This window comes from Sinohyriopsis cumingii, chromosome 17 (assembly GCF_028554795.1).
Source record: "Sinohyriopsis cumingii isolate HCF-2022 chromosome 17, ASM2855479v2, whole genome shotgun sequence".
NCBI classification, from domain to species: domain Eukaryota; kingdom Metazoa; phylum Mollusca; class Bivalvia; order Unionida; family Unionidae; genus Sinohyriopsis; species Sinohyriopsis cumingii.
Genome location: NC_142977.1, coordinates 88,253,605 through 88,277,708, shown reverse-complemented (window position 1 = coordinate 88,277,708; position 24,104 = coordinate 88,253,605). Strand labels below are relative to the sequence as shown.

The window sequence follows — 24,104 nt, the reverse complement described above, 5'->3', positions numbered from 1 at the left end:
CCCTTGCTGGTCATATAAACATTATGCGTTCATTAGAAGACTTTTGTGATATCTTGTTGGTTCTAATGTGAAATGGTGTGCATTTAATATCCAATATGAACACCATGGCAGCTATATTGAAAATCATGTTGTTACTCTTCCAAAACAGAAAGTTATATTAGGATGGTATTTTCACCAAAATACTTCTTACAATGTCTTGTTGGACCAAAAATAAATAGGGTGCTGATCTAGCATCCAGTATGGCCACGATGGTCGCCATCCTGAGGATCTTGTTATTGCTACACCTCTTAAATGGAAAGTAATTTTGACATGGGCTGTCATCAGAAGGGTTTGTATGGTCTATTTGGTCCTTAATAAAAAAGATGCAAATTTACCTCATCTTCAAAATATTGTTATCTCTTTATTCCTTCTAAATGGATAGTTATATGAACATGAGATTTTCACCAGTTGAATTTTTATGATACCTTTTCATCCTAGATGAAAATGGTGTGCCAATTTTACAGCCATTATGTGTCATGGAAATCTTGCTTTTACTACACTTCCTGAATGGAGGGTTGTATTGACAAGATTTTTACCAGAAGACTTGTAATGATGTCTGTTTAGTCTGAATGGAAATGGTGCCAATCTGACATCTATTATGTCTACCACAGCAGGTAATTTGAAAATCTTGTTATTTGCTGAAGAATATCAGAGATGGTTTCAACAATTGGCCATTAAAAGGAAGAAACAGACTTTTTGCTTGAATTCCTGGAAATTCTTTTCACCCATTAGAGCATAATTCTCTTCAGGGGACTGTTGTCTAAGGTGGTGTCATCAGCAACAAAACCATGTGCAAGTTCGTCTTGTTCTAGGCAGACTAAATGTAAAAGCAGACCATTGTCCTGAATGAATCGGCTAATATGCACGAAATGGTCACTTCATCCCTTGGTTGTCAGTCATATCTGTAACTGCTGGTATTGACCACTGGTTCAGAGATGCTGCCAGGGTGCACAAGTATGCAAAATTAGTATGAATTCACATATTTGGACAGCATTGATTTGCAAGAACTAATACAAATTAGTTTGAAGTCTTGCATATAAAAATGTTTTCTGCACACTTACTTACTCTGATGTCTTTTCTCTAATGAATTCAATTTCTCACGCAAGCAAATTGATGTATTTTATAAGTTTATTTGGCTGGAATGTGATGGAGGCAGGGAATACTGAAATTAGATACAATTGAAGTTTGTTTCTTTATCAGAATGAATAAAAAATATATTACTGTTGAAGAAAATGTTTGTATAGTTTTGTTCAAGATACTTATGATCCTTTTAACTGATTTAGGCATTCTCAGCTTCAATCACATTCCAGCCAACAGAAATATGAGCCAGTGGAACTTGAAAACATGTATAGTTGTTTGTGTGAGAATTCAAATTTATTAGAAAAAGACATAAGAGTATGTAAAGTCTGACTAAAACAAGACTTTAATTTCTAGAAAAGCATCAATATGGGCTGCCAAGTGTGTGAGATATCCCTGAAAATTTGACTTTCCAATGTTATTTGACATCAGAACACGCTACACATCATTGTTATTGTGGCAGTAAGGCTTCAACCCGCAAAACATAATTATCAGGGTTGATGTCTTACATTGTAGGTCTAGCTGTCATACCTGTATTAATGGGAGACCACTCAGACTGGATCCTCTCTGGGCAGGCAACTTTAGCTTTTATCATTAAATATTTTAGCCCGTGAGGGCTGGATTTGCAAGGTAAATGTATTACTAAGGCATTATGATCAGATATGTACTGTTAAAGACATTTATTTTACTCAAAACTTAATTTAATATAATAATTTACAGTCTGGCGAACCAGTGTTGGACCTTGATTGTGCTCTTAAAGGGACATTGTGTACCTTTGTTCCCCAATAATGATCAGGATATGGGAATTTGTTACATTTAAGGGGACACTTGCAGCTTGCGGAGAGAAGATTTTCCCCTGAGCTTGCTCAAGGTTTAACACTGGAGAACAGAAGACAAATTTGAACTTCATGTTCATCAAAGCTTATAATATATGGCAGATCATCATGTGCCAGTTTACATACTTTTTTAAATGAATAAGAGACATGCAGTTAAAGATTTGTGAGTTGTCTTACTAGAAATTAGTGTGAATTCTTGTGGGGGGCAGGTACCAACATATGGGGATTTTGCTTTTGCTACAAGCCAGAAAATGAAATACACATTGTAAGTTATCATTGCAGTAAATGATGTTTCTAAAGTGGTTTCAGAAAATTCACTTGCCCCACCTATGTTTTCATTTGTCCCAAATTTTGAATTTGTTGTTGTCAAGTTATCTTATTTACAATATTTCTTGCTCCAGTATGGTAGCATCAGTACTTCCATCAGCTAGAATGGAAAGGAAGCTTTCTGGAATTCATACCTTCCTCAGCTTCTTCTCTCAAGACCTAATCTATTGACAGAACAAAATCTCTTGCCTCGAGTCTGTTCTCTTAACACCAAGCTTAAGACTGTTCTCCATAGTGTGCACACAGCATTTCCATATCAGAAAATATGCTTTTCAGTATTGGGCTAGTGTGTAGGCTGTGTTAAAAAGAACTTTCATTGTATGTTTTCCATTTTGCTCTCAGTTAGTTTTAAAATGACCTTTCCAAGTGGAGTGTTTCTGCACATGTTGGCTGGTGTAATGCATATACTTGTGCTGCATTCGGTTTATGAGGTCCTAAGCTGTCATTAAATTTGCTTGACTAAATCCTGAATTTGTCAGTTACTGTGACAAATATGCTGGCTCAATTTTTTATCCTGTGCCAGTTTGGGATATTGTTTGCAAGAACTATAAAACATTTTTCCTTCAGTGTTGATGATCTGATGTCATGGATAATGATCAATCCAATTTTGTTGGAACATTTATTTGTCTCTTGTGTCATGTTTGATATATTTTTAGCAGCATGATCAATTTTACCTGTCCAACTCCAAAAAATGTATAATCCAGGATATTGGCCTATGGGATTTGATCAGTCCTGATCTATGATGGCTCACGGTCAGGTGTACTTACTACTAGACTAAATGGTCTGGATTGCCTAAGCTTCTTAGCAAGCAGCCTCATATATTAAGACCACTACACCAAAACAAAAATTGCTAATCAAGATTTGACAGTATCATAAAGAATTACTTTGATATATTATTATATACTCTGTTTTCATGAACTGTCAGTATTTTTCATTCTGCATTGCAGTGTACTGCAGAGCATGCTGCTAAGTTCTCAGATCTATGTGTTTTTGAATACTCAGGTCTGTGTGCATTTGAATACTCAGGTCTATGCATTTGAATACTCAGGTCTATGTGCATTTGAAGACTCAGGTCTGTGTGCATTTTAATACCCAGGTCTGTGTGCATTTGGATACTCAATGCTATTTGCATTTGAATACTGAAAGCTGTGCTTGTGAAAACTCAGTGCTATGTACTTGTGAAAACTATGCTATATGCTGTGTGCATTTGAATACTCACTTGTATTTTTTCGTGGCTTATTTGCATTCGGATGTGTATGTCTCAGAAACTAATTTTGTTCAAGTAGTGTTTCCTTTTCATTATGTGATAAATTGAAAAGAGTTATCTGTTTCAGTTGGTCTTCAGAAGAAGTATCTATTTAAAACATGAATACCACTTTTTCTAATTTTTCATATAGTGAGACACAAATTAGCTTCTTTTGGAATCCAGCCATGATTTTGCAGAATGTGTATATAATAAACATGTTATGACATTTAAATGGAAAATATGAACTTTGTTTCTGACTGATACTATATGTAATTGTTAAATAATGACAATAAACTTTGCTAGGAATGGCTCTTTCTCGTGTGTGTTTTTGGCATTACCAGAAAGTTTTTGTTGTAAAAGGACTGTCATTAGAGAGCAGCATCCCACATATAGAATGAATAACAGGGATGATATAGTATTATGCCATTTATGTGTAGGTCACACATAGCTGACCACTTACACCACAATCAGAGTGTATATCTTATCAGCATTCACTGATAGTGGAACACATTCTTGTCAAGTATAGTTACTTCCACCTTATGGAACATACTTTTTTATTTTAAAAAATCAAACTCATTTAAGAAGCTTTATGATGATGTACCACCAGGAAAATATCTTGGAGGTTTTTGTCGTTTTCGGCTGAAATTCGAGTAGGAAACACATTTTGAAAGCTATTTCTGAATTAGATCCGAAAACACAAAATCCCAGGTGATCTTTCAATAGCATACTGCCTAGTTGTGTTAGAAACATCATTTTTCATTGGCTATTTGGCTCGCGCATGAGCGGAAGGATAAAAGTTGTATTTTTTTGTGTTGCTAAACGGAACCATTATTTTTGTATTGAGACCACTCTTTATTCCAAATGCCCATCTTATCCTACTTTTTGCAAAGGTTCATTTGTCTGTTTGCAGTTCATACTGGTTTGCCTTAGATCTGAGACCAAAAAGTCTAAAACTGGATTCCAACCACTGGCCAATTTTGAGTAGAAACAAATCAGGTCCAAAAAGTGAGGGTTTTCCCCAGTGTATTTTGTAGTGCAAGTAAAAATTCGAGATTAATTGGTATCATTGTGAAGCTACATCTGTCTGCCTTTCTATAATACCACCCACTTTAGTGTATCATACATGACCATGACGCTACAGAGCTTGGCAGTAGGCTACTACCTCATGCCACGTTAACTCATCACTAGGGGTTAATGTGTTGAACAAAAGTAACTGATATAATGAATTTTGATCAACATTTTAAGAATTTTATATTTTATTAACCTTTACTTTTTATCCTGCATACATTAAAGCTTTAACATTTTCCTTTTGTCATTTACTTAGTAGCACGTTTACTTTTATTTGGATGAGTTTACCATTTCCTATTATATTTTTCTTGTAAGAGAAAATATTTACTTTTGTTTGAAAGCGTTGATCTTTCTGAAGATTTTAGCAGTTTATAACCTTGATATTTTTACAACCTTACTTTTACTTGACACTGTATAGCCAGAATATGCATATGTGCTGTTCACGCCCCACCCCCCCATGCTGGTTGAATAGATGGACATGGAATCACTTCTCTGATGGGTGGAATTGCATTTTTTTTTTCATTTGGGCATAGTCATGGCGTGCAGGTCATGAACTAAATATTAAACTGGCTTAAGATCTAACAGGCAGTTATATTCTGTCTGATAAAGGTTATACAAGATGTTTGTGTGTCTTGAGTTTTGATGACAGAGTTATGGCCCTTGATTTAATTGTCAGATTTTTTGTTGTCCCATTTTAACACCATTGGTGTGCACATAAAGACTAAATTGCATGACAGACATTTCAAATATATTCTGACTCAGAATTTAGGTTTTCTTCTTTAGCTGTATTGTGTTGGACAAGATTTGAAGAGTGTGTCAATAATCTTGCTCTTTTAGAAGATAGGTTGTCTGATTCTACCCAGCCATCCATTTTTTAAATTATGCTTATGTGTGTTTTTGCAACTCGTGCAACATTCAAGATCGAGCTTTTAAACCTTATTTTGTACATATGTACATTGGCTTTGGGTCAGAACTATATAGAAGGAGATGGATTATAGTCTTCTTAGAGAATTGTTACCTTTGATAACTGACCCAAGTCACAGTGAATATCAGGTGGGGTTTGATTCCTGGATTATGCCACAAGGACATACCAGCTGTGGCCCAAGGATAATAACTTTGAAACTGTTCAAATTCTTTGGCAGAATTACTCAACAGTACCTTTGTTTCAGTTAGGTAATGGTTATTTTTCATTGCATTGATACATGTTTAGAAAATGGTGGAAAGTTTGAATTAATTATTGTTGATTTCTGTAGTCCCAAACCGATACATGTTTAGAAAATGGTGAATGTTTGAATCATTGTTGATTTCCCTAGTCCCAAACCGATACATGTTTAGAAAATGGTGAACGTTTGAATCATTGTTGATTTCCCTAGTCCCAAACCAATACATGTTTAGAAAATGGTGAAAGTTTGAATCATTGTTGATTTCCCTAGTCCCAAACAGATACATGTTTAGAAAATGGTGAAAGTTTGAATCATTGTTGATTTCCCTAGTCCCAAACCGATACATGTTTAGAAAATGGTGAAAGTTTGAATCATTGTTGATTTCCCTAGTCCCATTCCAGTACATGTTTAGAAAATGGCGAGAGTTTGAATCATTGTTGATTTCCCTAGTCTCATAACATCACATTAACATTGAGAGTAGTTAGGATATTGAAAGTTGTTTGCTTTTTGGCAGATGTGTGACTTGACAATCCTTGCTCAGGAGTTCAAGAATGCTGGTATGCACTATAATATATTAATGTCACACTTCACAAAGGATAATAATTATTTAATGATACATAAATATGGAGGTAAAGGTGTAACCTTGAATCTATCGGTTTCATATTTAAATGCATTGTGTACCTTCTTTGAGGAAATTTTTCAAAATGTCTTCTCAAATGAGATTTTATATCTTGTTATTGGTACTTTAGAAAATATCATTATATTTATTAGATGTAGAGATATTGGACTGAACACAAAATCCATTTAATTTTAAAATTTATGACCTGGAACCATTTTGTTTTTGATTTAAAGGTTTGAGCAATTTTGTCAAATTTGAGAAAATCCCCAAAAGTTCTAAGAGATAATAGAAGACTCCCTTGAGGAAAAATTTTGAAGATTTTATCACTGTATTTAATGCATTTTTCTGGCTGAATATTCTGTACAAAATATTGTTTGTAAACAACCAAGATATAAGTCTCAGCTTGAGGAAGACATTTTGAGATGTTAAACAAAATTGGGGCCAGTTTATTTTCCAATTAGCCCACTGGGCTTCTATTGAGTTTTGAAAAGTTGTTTTTATGTGGTAGGTATAAGAAAGTGAAAATATAATTTCACTTAAGAGATAGAAAGTGCCACTATGTTTATATATTTCTTTGCCTTCTAGTGGGAAACACAGGAACAATGCAGGCCTACCAAATAGCCACATCAGGTACCCTCCCCCAGGGTGTTGTAATGACCACAACAGGTGGTTCTATTGGAAGCCCACCACAGCTGGGTGAAGAAGCTGCCAGAAAAAGAGAGCTGAGGCTCCTCAAAAACAGGTCAGGTTATTAATTATACTGGGAATAATAATACTGAGCATCTTTTTGCAGAATGTATCTGCTGATAACATTTTATGGACACTTAGCAGCAGTGAAAACTCAGAACATCTGATTCTGCATTCTCTCACCTCTTTTGAACACACAAGAACTGTAGTATTTCATTTGGTTGGAGGTCCGATTCATAAGTCAGAGGTAGTCAATTCAATACCCACTCAACCCAACCCATGTTGGCTGCCTCTTTGTGTCCTTGGGAGAAGCACTTGGCTCCCATTTCATTGATGTTGTATACCCAATAATGTGTTGAAAGTACTTGTGAATCTCAGATGAAATGGATTACAGTATTTATTCTGACATCTGTATATAAATGATTCTTAAGGAGCCCCAGAATGTTTGTAGTGGACTTGTGATAATTATTCATGTATCTGCCGACTTGCACAAATTTTGCGTTAATTTGATTTGATATGAATTATTTTTTGTATTTTGGGTGAAGACTAAATAATAATTAAATTATTTGTCTTAAACAGAAAATTTAGGGTTTGTAAACTGCTAAAATGGATTAAAGTCGATTGAATTTCATATTTTTAATGAAAATTAAAGGCAGTACAAGAATAAAATTTTTGTTCCATGATTTAAAGTTATGCATAACTGTGAAATAAGTTGGGGGTTAGCTATATTTAGATTAGACGTAATTAAAATTTGTGACAGGGTTTCATAAATGTTGACCTTCATGATTAGTATCTGTCACATTGAGTTGTCTGTTAAGGCATGTTTCATTATATAATTCATCATTATTATTAATCACATCAATAATGAAGTTAAAAATTTCTTTTCTTTTTATAGAGAAGCAGCAAGGGAGTGTAGGCATAAGAAGAAGGAGTATGTCAAGTGTTTGGAAAACAGAGTGGCTGTGTTGGAAAATCAGAATAAAACACTCATTGAAGAACTGAAAGCTTTAAAAGAGCTATACTGTCAAAAGGAAGGATAGAAGCCTTTAAGATTCTCTTGTTGGATTGTCAGTTTATTGTGTATTCTTCCTTCTGCTGTGGAAAACAGGAAAATTTACAGAAAATGAAAAAAGTTACATTTTTGTGTAAAACTGAGTTGTTGATTGTTAAGAATTAAAATTTTGGCAGTCATTTAAGACCTCAGAGATACATAAACAAAAAGTAAAGAATATGGATGCTCAAATTTTACCAACCATTTAACATGAAAAAATATGTATGTGGAGGCATATATTAGGAGCATCTAGTTAGGGTTCACATTGGATTAAAAACATCTGTTCTTAGAAGGAATATTGTGAGAAAACAGTGTATGTGTGTGCTGGAAAAATCTGAACATATATATATATATGTGTGTGTGTATATGGATGGCATGGCTCTATCTCTGTCATCTGTCCCTTTGTCCGTCCACAGTTGCTGGGTTTTTCTTCCATCTCATAAACTACTGGACAAATTTGGATCAGAACTTTGCAGGAAAGTTACAGAGGGCATGCTCTTGCATTATTATATTCAGGGTAGCTCACCTGGCAACAAATCTGGCTTCCATAGTAACCACAGAAATATCCTTTTAATCTCTTCTCCAGAATGACAAAGCTGGTTTTCATCATATTAAAAGCAGGAGTGTTTTATAGGACATTCTCTGTTAAAACAATATTAAAGACATTTTGTCAGCTTCTGATTAGATTTGTCTGGAATGTTTTTTAGGACCTGTTTTAACAAAATTGTGTCTGGGTAGCTGATTAGTGGAAAACCTAATTTTGACTTCTCTTTAACAGATAAGCCTGTGTAATTAAAGTAGTTAGGAATATTTCTTGTGACAAGTTTTGTACAAATTGTTAGGGTTCCTTCACTAGTAATGGACCTTATTTAAATCCTATTTTAAACTTTGTCAGAAACCTTGAGCCAGTTTTATTCAAAATAAGTCAGAAGTTTCTTAGGATATATTCTCTCATAATTGTCTCCAGGGTGGCTGCCCTAGCAGTAATGTGGCTTCCTTAGAAGTTTCTTGAAGAATCTTGTTCAGTTTCTTCTCCAGAACATCGGAGCCATTTTAAAAAAAACTTTTATAGGAACGTTTCTTATGATATGGTCTATCAAAATTGTGTGAAGGTGGCTCCTCCAGCGATAGTGTTGATTTATTATCAACCACATGGAGCTTCACTCTTTAACAGCTAGGCAAACTTTTACCAGACTGTAGAGGAATGTTTCATAGAATATGTTCTGTTAGAATTGGCTCTACTGGTAAAGGTGTGGCTTCTGTAGCATCAATATGGGAAACCTTTAGCTTCTCTTGAACAACTGGATTATTTTTGATCAGACATGGTAGAAATGTTTATTGGGTTATGTTCTATATAATTTTGTTGTAGAGTGGTTTTCCTTGCAGTGGCATGGTTTTCATACTGACCACATGGGAAACTTATTTCCACTTTCATAGAACAGCTGAACCACTTTTGCTTAAACTTGGTAGGAACAATTCATTACATATCCTACCAGAGCATGAGAAAATCGTCAGTTCAAGTGGCAATTTTAGTCTGTTTAAGATTTTGAAGTGGTTGTTTTTCTTCTATTTTGGATAAAATGCAATCCTCCACTTTAGAACCTAAAAGACAAAAAAATAAATGCAGCCTTCCATTGATGATTTTCAACTTTACACATCAGTCAAGACGAACCAGATATGATATAACCTTTTAGAAATAGCTCATCTCTTAATTGATTGTTTATCCAGAGTTTTAATCATTTTTAGTTTGGATCTGATGTACATTGTTGCAAGATATTGTACATGCATAGGCGAAAGGAGGACAATTCTGTTGTAGTTGTATGTATAAATGGAGATAATGTTCACCTATATGCAAACATGTGCATTGTGCAGCCAATTAAAGAAATATGATGTTGGTGATTAAAGACAGAATTTGAAATAAAGAAAATGAAAAATAAAATATAATGCTATATTAAAAGAATCTTTAAGTTATATATATAAATATAACCCCAACTTTTGTGACAGTATTATAACATCAGAAGAGCTCATATTTGAAACATTTCTTCTTTTTATTATTTGTGTGTGACACGGCACATAGATCTTTCCTCTACTAATATAATTGTAATAGTTTAATACATCTTAAGCATTTTATGCCGTCTTAAAGCTGATGGATGACTCATGTGTCTCAGGTTCCCAGAACAAGCTGGAATTACCACTATGTTTTGTCAGCAAAACACATCAGTTACTGAATAATATGAGAACATACTTTAGATCAAAAACCTGAACAATTATGCTTCTATATAGTATTTTTCATGCACCCGAGTAGCTTTCTTTGCAGAGAGCCTTAAGCTTGACTTAAGCCTGGCTTGGCCAGTTTGACTAAAGTTAACATGTTGCATTAATGCAACCTTCTTCATCTTGGACATGAAATAATCTAGATAGGAAAAGATCCTGCCTTGCATCCATGCAATTTTTAAATAAAAAGGGAGTTGGATGCAGTCAGATGCCAGTTTTTTTTCATTATAATTCTTTGTAATTCTCCAAAAAGTAAAAATGATATTTAAAATCTTAATTCATTCGGTGTTCAAAAAATATTCTGTCAGGAAACATCTGTGCACAGATCAACAATATGATTGAAGAATGCTGATAGACTGTCTTACTTATGCATACCTTGTATCAAAGAGAATGGAGAAATAGCTCAAACTGCTTACACATTTGGATTTTTTGGTTCACCTGGCCTTCAGACGAATTGAGCTTATATTATGGCCCTATGTTCATTATGCCTCTGTCATGCATTGTCTATCTGTCAACAATTGTTACAACTTGGAAGTCCATATTTCCAAATCAATTTTGATCAAACTTGGAACAAAATCTCAAATGTTGTTGTTGTTATGGGGTTTAATGCCATTTTTCAGCACAAGATAGGTTATACATGGTGGCCAGAATAACTGGTGGAAGAAGTACCTGGCAAAATGACTGACCCTTCGGAAGTAATTTCAAGCTTTCTCAAATATTGACATTTGCTGAAATTTTAGATAAGTGTGATATTGATTAGATGATTTTGCTTGAATCTGATTGGCTGAGCTTGTTAACCACTCTGGAGGATATATTTCTGCTCCAATTTTGATCAAACATGGAATATATGCTTATATTATTATGATCTCAGGAAAAATAGATTAATAAAGTGATCTTGCATTTGATTGGATGAGCTTATTACCACTGTGAGTGCCTTATTTCTGATCCAGGTTTGATAAAATTTGGAATATATACTCATTTCATCAAGGTTGGTTGAACTTGTTACCACTCTGGATGTCATATTTTTAATCAGATTTTGATCAGATTTGAAATATGGACTTTGATCTTGGTTGAATTTGTTTATTAGATAAGCCGATGCATATTAATAAGTTGATCTTAGATCTGATCTGGATGATAGAAACAATGAATATTAACTTATATTTTATCTATTTAAAGAATTTTGATCATGATCATAGTAAATTAGTTGAAATCAACATGATATGATATTCAAGGATAGTTTACATAAGTTGTGTTCGTATAATACAACAAAAAGTGGTCACCTGTTAAGCTATGTAAGCCAGTTGAGTCACATCAGACCCGTTCGAAAAAGGAAAAAAAATCTGAGATAAATTTTTAAAAAGCGTGAATATGAAGGTATTTACACTCACAGTGACAATGGTAATTCCAGTGACAGCAGTGAGTGTGATAAAAATGGCATAGCCAGTACCAGTGAAGGAGAATATTCAAAATAGATGAGAAACATTATTTGGTGTTTAAATAACTTGAACAAACAATTCTTTCACTCATGGAAGTACAAATTTTTTCAAACATCTATTTTAAATCAACATGTTGAATTATCCTTCCACAAACAGATTGTTAATCTTGATCAGTGCCAGTTTGTTTCATAAGATGGTTTGCTACAGTATTGTTGCTTCATCTTGACATTTGGATTGGCCAGTGGAGGAGGCATGGGGTACTAGATCTGAAGGTGTTAGCCTTATTTTAATGTCTACTGGTCATAGACCAGAAGAGTTTATGGGATGGTCTATTGTCTGTCATCCAGCATCTGGCTATCTGTTAGCAAAAGATTGTTACCACTATGCCTCCTATATTATTTTTAAGATTGCCATGAAAATGAACACAAATATGCATTCCGTGATCTAGTTAGTCCTCAATGAAAAATGTGCTGCTCAGGTTGTACAATTTTTAAAATCTTGTTATTGGTACTCCTCCTAAATGGTTGGTCATACAGGACTTTCATTTTAAGCCAGGAGATGGGTAATTTGCCTGAGTACTTTTAGTTTACACCTGGCACTTTACAAAAACCCTGTCTCCTCATTGAGGGATATTCCCCAAACCCCTATCTACTTTGGCAGCTCACCCTCCAACTTTAATGAAAGGCCCTGTTCATATCAACATGGGGATTAGACTTAGCAGTTCCTTACTAGCTGGTCCAAAATGACCAACACAGCAGGATCTTGAAATTCTTTCCAACTACTTCTCCTGAATGGATGATCATATCAGCATAGGATTTTCACTAAGTATTCATTGGGATGTATGGAAGGTCGAAAATAAAAATGGTACTGATCTGAATCCAGTATGGTCATCACAGAAGCTATCTTGAAAATCATGTTTTCACTACATCTCAACAGAAAGACATATTGATATGGGCATTTCTTGTAGAAGAGCCACTATATTTTCTTGGTTCTGAATTAAAATGGTGCTGATCTGATCTACATGACATTTGACAATCTTTTATTGCAACTCATTGGTCATATCAACATGGGGTTTTCAACCATAAGACTTTCTTTCATGTTTAGCTTTTACTAAAAACAAATGGTGCTGGTATGACATTTGTTGATGGCCACCATAGGAGCCATCTTGAAAATCATGTATCCTTTCTTCTGAATAGATGGTTATGTTCACATTCAGTTTCATTTCATATGATATACATTTGGTCCTAAATGACATTGGTGCCAGTGTTACATCCAATGTGGCTACCACAGCAGCTAATTTAAAAATCTTGTTGCTGAAAAATGTCATGTAGTTTTAACACTCAGAAGTGAAAATCAGGAAATGGTCTTTTCTCTAATTCTCGGAAATTCTTATTGGCCAGTATAGCTTCAGTCACTTTGAGGGACTCGTTTATTTCATGATAAATCTTCATTTTCAGTAAACTTTTATTGATACAGTTTGCATTTCCATTTGATTTTTCATAATGAACACCTACCTCACCTGGTTGGTTTTCTTTTTCCCAAGATACAACAAAATCTATGTTCCTGTGTGTGTGTGTGTGTGTATATGATTGGGTGCATGCATGTGCACACACGCACACACGGTCACTAGAAGAGTTGCTATCAATACTCACTTCTATGTCTAATCAAACTGCAAACAGCAATGATCCTGATCTGCCATAACATAATGCATCTGCAGATCAGGGTCTGTGTTGCTTGTACTGATTGCTCCTAACAAACTGCACAGACCCAGATCTGCCAGCACATATGATGACAGATCTGGATCTGTACATTTTGCAATTGTACTTGTCATATAAGCAAGTATATATGGTAGTTCACTCCTGTTGTGAACTGTTCACCTTAAAAGTGTATCTCTTTTCTACATGGTAGAATTTAATAAAATAGATGTAAGATCAGTATTTGAGATTGATTGAATCCTGAAAGTCGAAGTGTAAGTAAGCAGCAGGAAGGCATGGTAGTAAATCGAAGGAAAATTACAGTATTCTAAATAAAGTTTTATCAGATGCACCTCTCCAGCATGGCATGCTAGGATTGAGATGTGTGCAGATAGTTCTTAAGAGTTTTGACCAAAATGTGCACTTATTAAAGCATATATTGGTATTACCTTGAATACCTTAATCAATTACTGTAAATCAGATCCCAGTGTAAACTGCACAGACCCATGTTTCATGCACTAGTAGATCTTTGCAGTTTGTTAGGACTAAGCAGCAGACAAAACAGCATAGACCCTGATCTGCAGGTGCATTAGACAGTGGCAGATCTGAGTCTATATTACTTGCAGTTCGACCCAACTTTGTAATGAGTATATACATTAGCTGATTTGGAACTGTGTAATGATTGTATCAGACATTATTTGAAATAATTGCAAAGAATGAATGTTTAATAAAAGTTGTTCTGGTTGCATTGTTTGTTCATCTAAGAAGTTTCCACATGTATATTTGTACTGTATAGGGTTGTAATGTTTGTTTAGGGATAATATTATGTTTTATGACACTTTTCATTATCTCATCTTTGTGAGGCAAATAGAATTTTTACCTAATGCAAACATGTTTATTTGGTCCACTGTTTCTTTTTCTGCTTTGCAATGGCAGAGCTTGTCTTGTCATGATACAGACCAGCCATCTGTCGGTGCTTTGTTTTGCAGTTTCTTTCTATGTGTAGTTTGCTTGTGTTTAGTATACAGAACAAACATTTGATACTGAGGTCAAAATGGTGAAGGTCAAGGTCACATTGACTCAAAGAAGAAAGGTCGTTTCTTCATGTAACATGTACCAGATCAAAATATATGTGGATAACATTCACAAAAAGTAATGGAGAAAACTACATTTTAGGGTAGAAGGTCAAGGTGTAGTAATAACAGAAACAAGGAAAAGGTTTATGTGAAGAAGAAAACTTAAATTGCAATCTTCATGCCTTTACAAAACATTTTGAAGGCTTTGCGTTATGGCAAGGTACAGATGTATGATGAAAAAGTTCAAAGATCAGGACAAAGTTGTGCAAAGAATAAACAATGGTTATTAGCTCTACTGTCATTGACTAGAAGGACTTATGTGATGGCCTGTTGTCCATTGTCCATTTGTCTAGCTCTACTGTCATTGGCTAGAACAGCTTATGGGATGTCCTGTTGTCCATTGTCCATCTGTCTAGCTCTACTCTCATTGACTAGAAGGGTTAATGGGATGGCCTGTTGTCCATTGTCCATCTGTCCATTAGCACAAGTTAGTTATTATTTCTCCTCTGAAGCTACTAAAGGATTGCCATGAAATTTTAGATGCACATTGATCGCATGGTCTGGTTGATCCTAAATGAAAATAGTGCAGCTCCAACAGTCAATATGGCCACCATGGCAGCCATCTTGAAAATTTTGTTATTGCTACTTCTGATTAGATGGTCATATGATCATGAGGCTTTCACTAAAAGGCTTCATTACATGTCTAGTTTTCGTCCTTAATAAAAATGGTGCTGATCTGACAGACAATATAACCACAATGGCAGTCATTTTTAAAATCTTGTTCTCGCTACTCCTGAATGGATGGACATATCAACATGGGCTTCACTAACAGACTTTTTATAGTCGGTCCTTCATGAAAATGTTGCAGATCGGACCTCCAGTATTGCTGCCACAGTAGCCATCTTGAAAATGTTGTGTGTGTGAGTGTGTTTTTGATTTGGATTTTAATATAGCTTTAACAATTTTTCAGTCATATCGCTATGATGTCTGCAGTGTGGAAGTTTATAGTGATGTCTAGCACTGGGGCATCATGTCGCAGACATGTAGCATGATATCCCACCCAGTCACATTATCCTGACACAAGGCCAACCAGTCCTAACACTAACCTTTTAATGCTGAGTGCCAAGGAAGGCAGCTGTGAGTACCATTTTTGTAAGTCTTTGGTATGACTCTGCCGGGGATGAAACCCACAGCCTGTCGCATCCAAGGAGGACGCTCTAACCACTAGGCCACCGGAGCGGTGAAAATGTTGCTATTCCTCTTGAATATGGAGTTTTCACTAAAAGACTACTTATGATATTTTTCACTTAAAGACTTCTTATATTTTGTCACTAAAATACTTATTGTGGCATTTTCACAAAAATATTTATTGTGGCATTGTCACTAAAATACTTATTTTGGCATTTTCACTAAAATACTTACTGTGGCACTGTCACTAAAATACTTATTGTGGCGTCTTCACGAAAATACTTTTTGTGGCATTTTCACTAAAATACTTATTGTGGCATTGTCACTAAAATACTTATTGTGGCATTGTCGCTAAAATACTTATTGTAGTATTTTCACTGTGGACTTCTTATGATGTCTTGCTGGTCGTAAATAAAAATGGTGTCAATCTGACATCCAATATAACCACCACCATGGCAGCCATCTTGAAAATATTATCTCTTCTTTCCAAATGGATGGCTATATCAACATGGTGTTTATGACAATATACTCCTTATGATACGAAGATGGTCCTAAATGAAAATGGTGCTAGTGGTACATCCACTAGGGTTGCCATGATTACTCTCTTAAAAATCTTGTCACTATTCCCTCTAACTGGATGGTCAGTATGACATAAGATTTTCACGAAGTCCTAAATGAAAATGGTGACAGGCATACATGCAATAGGGCTGCCATGATAAATATCTAAATATCTCGTCACATCTCCCCCATGAATGGATGATCATTATGACGTGGGTTTCTCCAAAAGACCTCTAATGTCTACTTTGTTCTAAATAAAAACTATACCAATCTGACATGGATTCTGTCCACCACAGCACCTAATTTGAAAATGTTATTGGTGTAGAATGTCAGAGATGGTTTCAGCACATAACAGTTAAAAGGTAGGAATGGTCTTCTCTTGAGTTTCCAGCTTTCTTTTCTCCCAGTACAGTATCATTCCCTTTAAGGACACACATTACTAAGTTATAATTTATAAAAAAGAATCTTTTGAGAGCTTAACCTAGTTGTGACTGGAAAAAAACAGAGACATTGTTTTATTGATGGAATTTCAGTCCTTTAAGAGTCTTGACTTTGGAACACTAATTACTGAAATTAGCACCTGACTTAATGGTGTGGAATTTAAAGCACATGTTTCAAACACATGTAGGTCCAGAACATGCCACGGCTCATATCATTTTCTCTACACAGAAGCTAACATCCAGGTTTCATCTAAACTGATAAATATAGATTTGATCATGAACACTGAGAAATTTAAAGTTCTTGAATTTTTAATATCATGGTGTTAGCATAGGTTTACTATGGAATTGAATTAGTACTGTGAGTCCTTAAGGGACTCTTGTTCATGATAACTTGTTTTCTTCACTGTCATCCTTCAACAGACTTCCGTGAAAGATTATGTGGATTTAAATGACTAGAGTTAGCCATACCATGCTTGTACTAGCATACATTACTGTTCAACTGAAGGTGGGCATCTAGCGCACTGATCATGATACTCTTATTTTCTTCTTTTGAGTTTCCTCCTTTCCATTTCTCATTGTTCATTGACCTGCTCAGAAAAAAAAGAATGAAATTTCTGACCAACAATTCTTTGCCATATTTTTAAGAATGTTTCACAACTCTATTCTTTTTCCATAGTTTGACTTGTTCACTGTTCCAGTGAAAACATTTTTCTTAGAGGAGGAGGCAAGAGATGTACCATTTATGATGAAGACACTTTTTTACAGTGAAGGGCAATTTTTTCAGCAATGTTCATGATACACATATTATTTGTTTGCTAGTTACAGTAGATAAAAGCACATTTACATGTTTATCAGTTAGTGGATAAACGTAGCTTGAGACAGAAGAATGATCTGGAAGGACTAGGGCATATATCATAAGATGAGCAAAGGATGGCACTATGGTGGGAATGGTAGTTTTATTGTCAGGCCCATTTTAGTGGGAAGTCAGACAACAGTCACTTTTCTGGCATTGTGTTGTTAGATTTTGGTTAACGTTTTTCATTTGCAAATATTTCCTAAACCCCTTGATAGATTCTCATCATATAAGGTACGAATCATTATGAAGCCAAGAAAGTTCATTTAGAACAGTCTTTGTGATCAGCCATTTCCTAAAAACCATCCATGGAGTTTTTTCTTACTGAATCATTATAAAGCTAACACAATTCATTCTTTCAAGCATGCTAGTTCCTTTGACCTTGGGGCCAAGTAAAGTCAGAGTGTGTGTGTGATCTGGATTTTTAATGTAACTTTAACAATTTTTCAGTCATATTGCTACAATGTCTGCAGTGTGACAGCTTACAGTGATGTCTAGCACTGGGGCATCATGCTGCAGACATGTAGCATGATGTCCCACCCAGTCACATTATCCTGACACCAGGCCAACCAGTCCTAACACTAACCTCTAAATGCTGAGCACCAAGCGAGGCAGATGTTAGTATCATTTTTGTAAATCTTTGATATGACTCTGCCAATGATCAAACCCATGACCTTCCACTTCCGAGGTGGATGCTCTAACCACTAGGCCACCAGAGTGGTAGGTCAGTCAGAGAATTTTTTTTACTTTTGGTTTTTCACTGGCAAATATTTCCAAAACCTTATGATATAGTCTTATTGTATTTGGCATGAATCATTATGAAGACAAAATAATTCATTCGACACAAAATTTGCTGAAACCTGTGGCATTGTTGTCATGGTCACATAATTTTTTCATATGCTTGTCCAAAACCCTTGATCAATGTTCTTCATAAATGGAATGAATCTTGATAAAGCTAGCACAATTCAATCTGTGATACATGCTTGCTCCTTTGACTTCTGGCATCAAGGTCATAGTCACAGAAAATTAATGTTATGGTTTTGGGTACAAAATTCTTTTTGCTGATATTTCATAAAACCTTGATGGATTTTTTTTATACTTTTAGGATGACTCACTGAAATGCAAAGACAATTCATTCTGTTAAACGCACTCTTGCTCCTTTGACTTTAGAGTCATGGTCACAGTTCTAGAAGATTATGGTTTTTGTTCCAGTTTTTCTTTTGTTTAAATTTCCTAAATCCCTTGATTGACTTTTTTCATACTTTCATTAAAGCATTATAAACCTTTTTTTCAAGTTCATTCTTCTGCTGTGCTAACTGAAGCATATAACCTTGGGGTCAAGATCACACATGTTTACAACCGCTTCTTTGATGCAGGCCCTGACCTTGTCTAGCTGAACATTATCATCATATTATTTATTCTGGTCATAAACCTTTTGTCAAAAGACCACACACACTGACATGACTGTTTCCTGTTTTACTTGAAGGATATTTATTTTTAAACAGGTTTGCATATTGTTTTAAAGAAAATTTGATGGAATTTTATTTATGATCTCAAAAATGAACAGTCAGATAGCTCAAGGAGGAGTCCAATTTAATTTAGAAAGACCACAAGCTTAGGGCTACGTTGTATTTAGAGCACTGATTTCTGTAATATACAACATAAATCTTTTCAGGCATAGGTAAGACATGTGTATCTCCTTTCCAATATCATTGCTGTTTTTGACATAGGCATCAATGTTAAGTTTGTGCATTCTTCTTTAGCTATATTACCCAGTCATACATAATACATTAGGAATCCATTACTACCTCACAAATTATTCCATTCATGGAAAGTTAAAAAGAATTTTGGAACATTTTAGAAACAGAAGTCCATAAAATCTATTGCCTTACTAAGTGGAAGTATGAGAATGGCCCTCCCTTGGGCAGAGTTGTTGGTGCCAAAAACCATGTCTGTTATTACATGTTGCATGTAATTTGCATAGACATTTCTTAAAATTATTACATCCTATTTCACAGTAAATTCACCAATACACTTGCCTGAGTTCACATCTGCACACTATATATTTACCATATCTATATACATAAATCAACACATTTGTAAGGATCATGGGGTACAAATGGTTCTATATGTCTGAAGATCAGCAGTCAGTCTACCTGTATTGTATGTGTGCAGATCAGGTCATGTGGTGTGTATGCATGCTGGCTAGAGAATCTAATTTTGACTGTCTCTGCCATACAGAAATTCGTCCTTGGCACTCACCCACTGGTTTGGAATGTCATAGGAATAGGATCCATGTTCAACTTGGTTTCAGGGACTTGTTTTATAGTCTGAACGTGACCTGGAACCATCTGTCAGTAACCCAGGTGGTCACACTTGGGAGGTAAACACTTATATGCGAGATGTGCTTAACAGAGAAGCTCAGCACACACTTGCCAATGCCATAGCAGTTCACTAATTTACAGCTGGCATTAAGATGTGCCTTTCCATGCCCATCTTTCTGGTATATCACCATTAAGCCAGTCAAGGACCACAGCCACTTTTTTTCAGCTTGGTCTTTGATGGCCAGGTACAAGTGGTCAGGAGACATGCAGCTAAAGAGGCAAACCTGGCACAGACCCAAACCTCATTTTCAAGGAGGGATTAGAAAACCAGGAAGTGTCTACCTCAGGGCATTTCAAATGCAGAAGCATTCAGAAGGCCACAGATGCAACATAAGGAGGCAAAGGTCACTTTTGATTCATACTCACACTGCCCTTTTTAAGACATCACAGCAGGAAGTCACCAACACTTTACAAGTCAAAAGACTGCACTGATGACCCAAGGATCTTGCAGATCATCTCACTGGCCTCCAGATTACATTCTCCATTGGCAAGGGCTCCATTTGCTGCAGACAACTTGAGAGAACCGTTCTAGTTGATGTTCTGCAGCAAGAAATAAATTCATCTCATAAAAACAATAATCAAGACTGCTCACAATGTATTCACTGGGCAAGCTTCATCCAGTCATAGATATTATCTATCAGCTTTAAGCTGTTTACTAGTTCATTTTGGGCAGCATGGTTCAGAATGAAGATACCAAGATGGTTCATAATGCTTTTGTTTAGGGAAGAGATGATGCAGTCAGCCAAGACCAGCAAGATGCGTACCTCTACATTTCCATCTGCTAGTTTTGCTGCAAATTTCTGTGGTTTCATATTCAGGTATATATTATTCTGGGAATGCACTTCACTTTGATCTGAATTTCAGTCTCTGTGAGTTCAAACCCTTTTGAACCAAGTCTGTCTCACTCAGGAACATGCTTTGAAATAATCATAGTGTCTTCCATGTGCTCAGAGAATAAAATTTCAGACCAGAAATTTCTTTCCTCATGTAGCAACAGATCTACTTGCAAAAGGTGATTTTATCAGATTGCCATCTAATCCTGACTGTCCACCTCAGGTGGGAACTATTATGGATCAATGAGCCCTCAGAAGAAAATGGTTCTCAGAACAAGTGATGGGCATAATTTATTGCACCATACAAGGATAATCATGATCAAGGGATTCTGATCCACACTTTCCAACATGTTTATCAACATAGTGAAAGTGAAGGTAAATTCAGAACAAGACCACTCCTACATTCTTTCAAATTTTGACTTGTCTCAACTGAAGGTTTTGGCCCTTTGAAATGGAATCTTCTGTGGGTCTTGATGTGGTTGAATAAGTAGCCATTCAAACCACTGCCTACAATTTCGTTGACTAACCTCTCACACAAAACATGCTTCCTGTTTTGACTTCAGCAGGCAGGAACAGTGAGATACATGTTTTGAACTATCAGCACATCCACCATACTGGTTTGATTACACCCTTGCTTTCATTGCTGAGATCTGGCTTCTGCTCGTGGTGAGTTGGTCATTTTTTTAAAACCTGTATAGTTTTTCCACCCTCCATCACAAGCGTATTTACAGGAGCCCATAAGGCTCTGCAGTGTTATCTAAAGCGTATGAGCTGATCAGAAAAGAAACCACTCAAATAAGGAAGGGACCCCAAACCAGGTTTAGTCCTTGTGAAAATCGGCTCATGGGATTAGGGTGGTCACTGGAGTGAAAATTTCTCTCCATACCATGTCCATGCATAAACCATTTGATAACTGCAGTCCATATCTCACCAGAATCAAAGCTGTACATTAGAAGACTAGAGACAGAGCTAACTTCATGGTAAGGGGATGTAATTCCTTTCTCTTTTTGCCTATTCTCCCAAGGCTCTTCCAGTTAAATATACTTGGTACCAGGGAAGGCACTTTCAATATGGAGCAGTAACCCATAGATGTAACGTAAAATTAAATATAATTTTCAAATGAACTGTGTCAGTAATCAGAGTATCCTGAAACATATTTTTTTTTAAACTGCCTTCCCTGTGGACCATGTGTGTTAAAAGGAACTGCCCTATAATGTCTTAAGATTGGGTTATGTATTTGAAGAAGAAACCAATTTTTTTTAACAATGCTTACCTGGTAAAAATACAAGCACACCCTCCCATGCCCTCCCTTGAGTTACATCTCGGGAATAGTATGCTTTTTTGCTAAGGTAGTAACTGACGAATGAGGATATTTGGTGCCCATCTCTGTATCCAAAAGAGACTACTCTCATCTGACTTCCCTGTTTTGGCATGTGCTTTACGTCATAGTTTAATTGTGTAGCTTGGGATTTGTGATACGGTGGATGTACTTCCTTATGTAATATGATAAGTATGTATTACCAAAGAAACATCTTCGTCAAAAAATTGGTTTAGTGCATGTATAGTTATGAAAGTTGATCATGGAGGATACTGTTTATCACAGAAAAGTAACCTACTTTTCATGTTCCAATGACTTGGCTGTGTATTGGGAATATGCCTTAGCAGAGAAGACAAGACATAACATTTGCATAATTGTTATCATAGTTGCTTAAAGGTTTTTGATATCTCATCTTGTGATGGCAAATCAGAATTTCAAGTTTAACAAACACATTTTGCAGTCTTTGTAGTTTTGTGATCATATTTGGTGGCGCTATACAGTTTTGCATTTTGCATAGGGTTAGGATTTTAAAGAAAAAGAATTTCCCTGGCTTTCCTCACTGGTTATACTGGCTATTTAAAAAAGACCTTGTATATCTTAGGTATAATGCAAAGAACCTTTAATTCCATTTATTTTGGTGTATGATTAATGGGTGTACTATGGGTTATAGAGTATACAGCTTGGCCTTACTTCAAATGTGCACCTTTCAAAAAAGTGTTACTCTACTTGGTCATTTTCACTTCCTGAATTTCAGAGGTAAATTGTATAAAAAAGAGCCGATAACTTTTTTTACATTTTATATATTTGGTAATTCATTCATTGCACTTTCAGAAGCTGGTATTGTCTAGTCTAGCAAAATTCATTTTCCCTATTTTAATAGCTGCTATGTATAGTGTACTTTAGACTAATTCAGACTGATTTTTTAACACAAGGGAGCAGTCATTTTAGTTAGCAGTGTGCTTAAATCATGTAAAATTTCCAAAAGTACAATATCCAAAAGAAATATCATCCACATTACATTAATGCAGCATAGAGGTATGCAAACATTCTCTCCACTGTGCATGTTTTAAATGCGAACTACTTCACCTTACATACGTCACTCTCTCAAAAGTACATATTATCTGGTGAGCACCACCTTTGTTTTCTTCAAATTTCTGCAGAATATTTGTCACAGGTCATGTCAGTTATCTGAAGACGTATTCAAAATTTCATCTTTTGAGTGATGTTGATGCCAAAGGTGTGATGTAGTACTCATTAATAAGTTTTCAATTAGCATTTTGATTCCAGTTGCAAGTTTAGATCTCTGTGACCCACTTTTTGGTAAATACAGGTTTGTCTTTTGTATGGTTTAGTGATTTCAAGTAATTGAAAATGTATTTACAGTGTATAGTATGTTTTGTCATTAAATGAAATGTCAAAAATTAAACAAAATTTTGTACATATTGTACATTTTGCTATATGTTCAAAATAAAATACTGCAAATAAAATGTTTTTATGTGCATAAATTGTTCCTTTTCTTTGTGTGCAAATCATACATGTAAATAGATATATAAGGCATGTCCTAACTCACTCAACTACTTTAAACCAGTTTTCAAGTTTTGAATTTTACAAAATTAGTTCTTCATTATGTGAACCCCCACCCATTTCAATATTTTTCAAAGAGCAGTCCTGTATGGATACGTTTACTACTTTCAGAATTTTCAAAAACCAACCATAGCTTGCCAATTTAAATAGTCCATCATCATGTGACACCCTCCCACTACCACCACCACATTCATTGTATTTTTCTTCTGAATTTGAGGCTCATCCAGTTCAAAATATAGTATTTTTTCCCTTGAAAATCCAGTCAAAAACAAAGTTATTTTATATATTTTAAAGAGATTTTATGTATTATAAAGAGATTTGTGATTATTTGGTTATATAGAAAATGATTAGTC

At 35.4% G+C, this 24,104-nt stretch overlaps 1 protein-coding gene across 2 annotated transcripts in view; it reads left to right on the top strand.

The window, feature by feature from the left end:
- LOC149779386 (cyclic AMP-responsive element-binding protein 1-like) overlaps nucleotides 1-23,672 on the top strand; it is a 67,099-nt gene extending 43,427 nt beyond the window's left edge. For both annotated transcript variants that reach the window (XM_089940032.1, XM_089940033.1), the window contains exons 6-7: nucleotides 6,961-7,117; nucleotides 7,958-23,672. In XM_089940032.1, coding sequence (XP_089796158.1) covers nucleotides 6,961-7,117; nucleotides 7,958-8,102 — 302 coding nt within the window. In that variant the 3' untranslated portion in view covers nucleotides 8,103-23,672. The remainder of the gene's footprint in view (nucleotides 1-6,960; nucleotides 7,118-7,957) is intronic.
- Nucleotides 23,673-24,104: the final 432 nt, after the last annotated feature.